The sequence below is a fragment of the Rhincodon typus genome, chromosome 1, assembly GCF_021869965.1.
Source record: "Rhincodon typus isolate 14 chromosome 1, sRhiTyp1.1, whole genome shotgun sequence".
Taxonomy (NCBI): domain Eukaryota; kingdom Metazoa; phylum Chordata; class Chondrichthyes; order Orectolobiformes; family Rhincodontidae; genus Rhincodon; species Rhincodon typus.
Genome location: NC_063332.1, coordinates 6,898,900 through 6,901,759, shown reverse-complemented (window position 1 = coordinate 6,901,759; position 2,860 = coordinate 6,898,900). Strand labels below are relative to the sequence as shown.

At 44.5% G+C, this 2,860-nt stretch overlaps 1 protein-coding gene across 1 annotated transcript in view; it reads left to right on the top strand.

The window, feature by feature from the left end:
- Nucleotides 1-2,505, top strand: part of LOC109924748 (protein O-GlcNAcase-like) — a 61,383-nt gene extending 58,878 nt beyond the window's left edge. The window contains exon 13 of the mRNA XM_048601162.1: nt 2,212-2,505. Within this exon, the coding sequence (XP_048457119.1) occupies nt 2,212-2,505 (294 nt within the window). The remainder of the gene's footprint in view (nt 1-2,211) is intronic.
- The last annotated feature ends 355 nt before the right edge of the window (nt 2,506-2,860 follow it).

The following is a 2,860-nucleotide window of genomic DNA, read 5'->3' as shown; positions in this document are numbered from 1 at the left end:
CCATTCAGTAAGATCATGGCTGACCTGGTCAGTAATGAGAGATCTCAGCCAAAGCGAGACACAACCTGAGTAACTATATTTCTGAAGAAGGGTCCAGACCCGAAACGTCAGCCTTCCTGCTCCTCTGATGCTGCTTGACCTGCTGTGTTCATCCAGCTCTACACCTTGTAACCTGAGTAAGTATATAGTTAGGGGAGTCAGGAGGCCACGTGAGAATTTGATGAAGAAGGGAAAAGATACTTTTTGCCTGCTCTCTTTGGCTCATAGTTTATAATTTTTAAAAAAATAGGATCAGGGGCCCACCATGAAAGAGTGACGTCACTGGTGAACTGTAAGCTCATTGGTTGGTGATAGTCAAATTAGTAGCTATCTATTATAGGTTACTTTCAGACTGAAGAAAAATATGGAAAATATTCCATGTTACAAACTAAAAAACTGGTAGGATTTAAAAATAAAATCAAGAGCTAAGTAATTAAATAGAGATACTAGATCAGGCGACGTGATATGGGAGCTGGTGGACTCCACTGTGCCCCATAGTGACTACATCTGTGGAAAGTGTTGGTTGTCCAAGGAACTCCGGCTCAGAGTTTGGAGTCTGAGCTTCAAACACTGCAGCACATCGGGGAGGGGGAAGATTTACTTGGATGCTGTGTTTCAGGAGGCAGTCACACCCCTTAGATTAACTACGTCGAATTCAGTCAGTGGTCAGGCACAGGAGGGTGTGACTTCGAGCGAGGTAGGTAGAGGGATATAGGAGGTAGTGCTGAACGAGCCTCAGTTCTTCAGCTTGTCTAAAGGTTTGAGATTCTTCCTCCCTGTGTGGGTAAGACTGGGGGCTGTAGGGAGGATGAGCAAACTGACCATAGCACTGTGGTACGGGGAGCTATTCAGGAAGGGTGGGGAGAAAAGAGAGATGTAGTTGTAATTGGAGATATTATACACAGGGGAATAGACACTGTTCTCTATGGCTAGGATCAAGAAACCCGAAGGCTGTGTTTCTTGCCTGGTGTCTGGATTCAGGATATCTCATCTGGGCTGCAAAGGAACTTGGAGTGGGAGGGAAAGGATCCATTTGTTGTGGTCTACGTAGGTACCAATGATATAGATAGAATGAGGTTCTGCTGAGGGAATATGAGCAGCTAGGGTTGAAATTAGAAAACAGAACCAAAATGATCATAATCTCTGGATTACTACCTGAGCCATGAACTAATTGGCAGTGGGTCAATAAGATTATTGTGCGGCTCAAAGATTGATGTGGGAGAAACAGGTTCGAATTCATGGGACATTGGCACCAGTGCTGGGGAAGGAGGGAGCTGTTCCAATGGGATGGGCTCCACCTGAAGCATGCTGGGACATGCTGGGAGTCCTGGGAAATTCATAACTAGGGCTGTGGATTGAACGTTAAACTAAACAGTGAGTTTGGGGAATTTAGTTGCATGGAAAATTATGGAAAACATTAAAGGCAAGGAGGACTCAGCAAAGTTAGTAAAGTTTCCAGAACAAGTAATAGCACAGAGTGTATGGAAAGGGCCAGGAATGTAACCTCAGGCACAGCATGTAAGGGGACATCTCTGAGAAGGGCCCCCTTCAGTGCAGGACTGAGGGTGTTGTTAAATGATGCAGTGTACGGGACATGGTAAATGATCTTGTAGTGCAGATTGAAATTGGTGGGCATGATGTTGTGGGTATCACAGAGACAACACTGCATGGGGATCAAGGCTGGGAACTAAATACCCAAGGATACACATCCTAATGAAAGGGCAGGCAGATGGGCAGAGGCCCTTATTAGTAAGAAATGAAATTAAATCAATATCAGGAAACGATACAGAGTCAGGACGTGTAGAATCTGTGTGGGTAGGGTTGAGCTACCATAAAGGAGAAAGGACCCTAATAGAACAAAAACAGAAGTTGTTGGAAAAGCTCAACAGGTCTGGCAGCATCCGTGAAGGGAAAAACAGAGTTAATATTTCGGGTCCAGTGACCCTTCCTCAGAACCTGACAGGCTTTATTTACAGGACTCTGAGCAGTAGTCAGGATGTGGAGAAGAAAATAAATGAGGAGTTAGAAAAGGCATGTAAGAAAGGCACTGTTACAATAATCATGGGGAAGGGTGGGGGGCTTGAATATGTAGATAGACTGGGAAAATCAGGTTGGTGGTGGATCTCAAGAAAAGGAATTTGTGGAATGTCTATAAGATTATTTTTGGAGCAGCTTGTGGTAGAGCCCACTACGGTACAGGCAATACTAGATTTGGTGATGTGTAGTGAGGAAGACTTGATCAGGGAGCTTAAGGTGAAGGAATCCCTAGGGGCCAGTGAGCATAATATGATAGAATTTACCCAGCAGTTTGAGTGGGAGATGCTGGAATCAGATGTGACGGTATTACAGTTCAGTAAAGGGGACTACAAAGACATGAGGGAGGAGCTGGGCAGAGCTGATTGGAAGTGGTTCCTAGCAGGGAAGGTGGTAGAGCAGCAATGGCAGGAGTACCTGCGGGTAATTTGAAAGGCACAGCAGAAATTCATCCCAAGGAAGAAGAAATATTTTAAGGGGAGGATGAGGCAACTGTGGCTGGCAAGGGAAGTCAGGGCCAGCATAAATGCAAAGGAAAAAGTGTACAATGTGATGAAGATTAGTGGGAAGCCAAAGATTTGGGAAGCCTTTAAAAACGAGCAGAGGATAAGTGAAAAGTAATAATGGGGACAAAGATGAAATATGAGGGGAAGCTAGCTAGTAATATGAAAGAAAATTGCAAGAGATCTTTTTAGATAAATGAAAGGTAGGAGAGAGTGGACAGTGGACCACTGGAAAATGAAGCTTGAGAAGTAGCAATGGGGAACAAAGACATGGTGGAGGAACT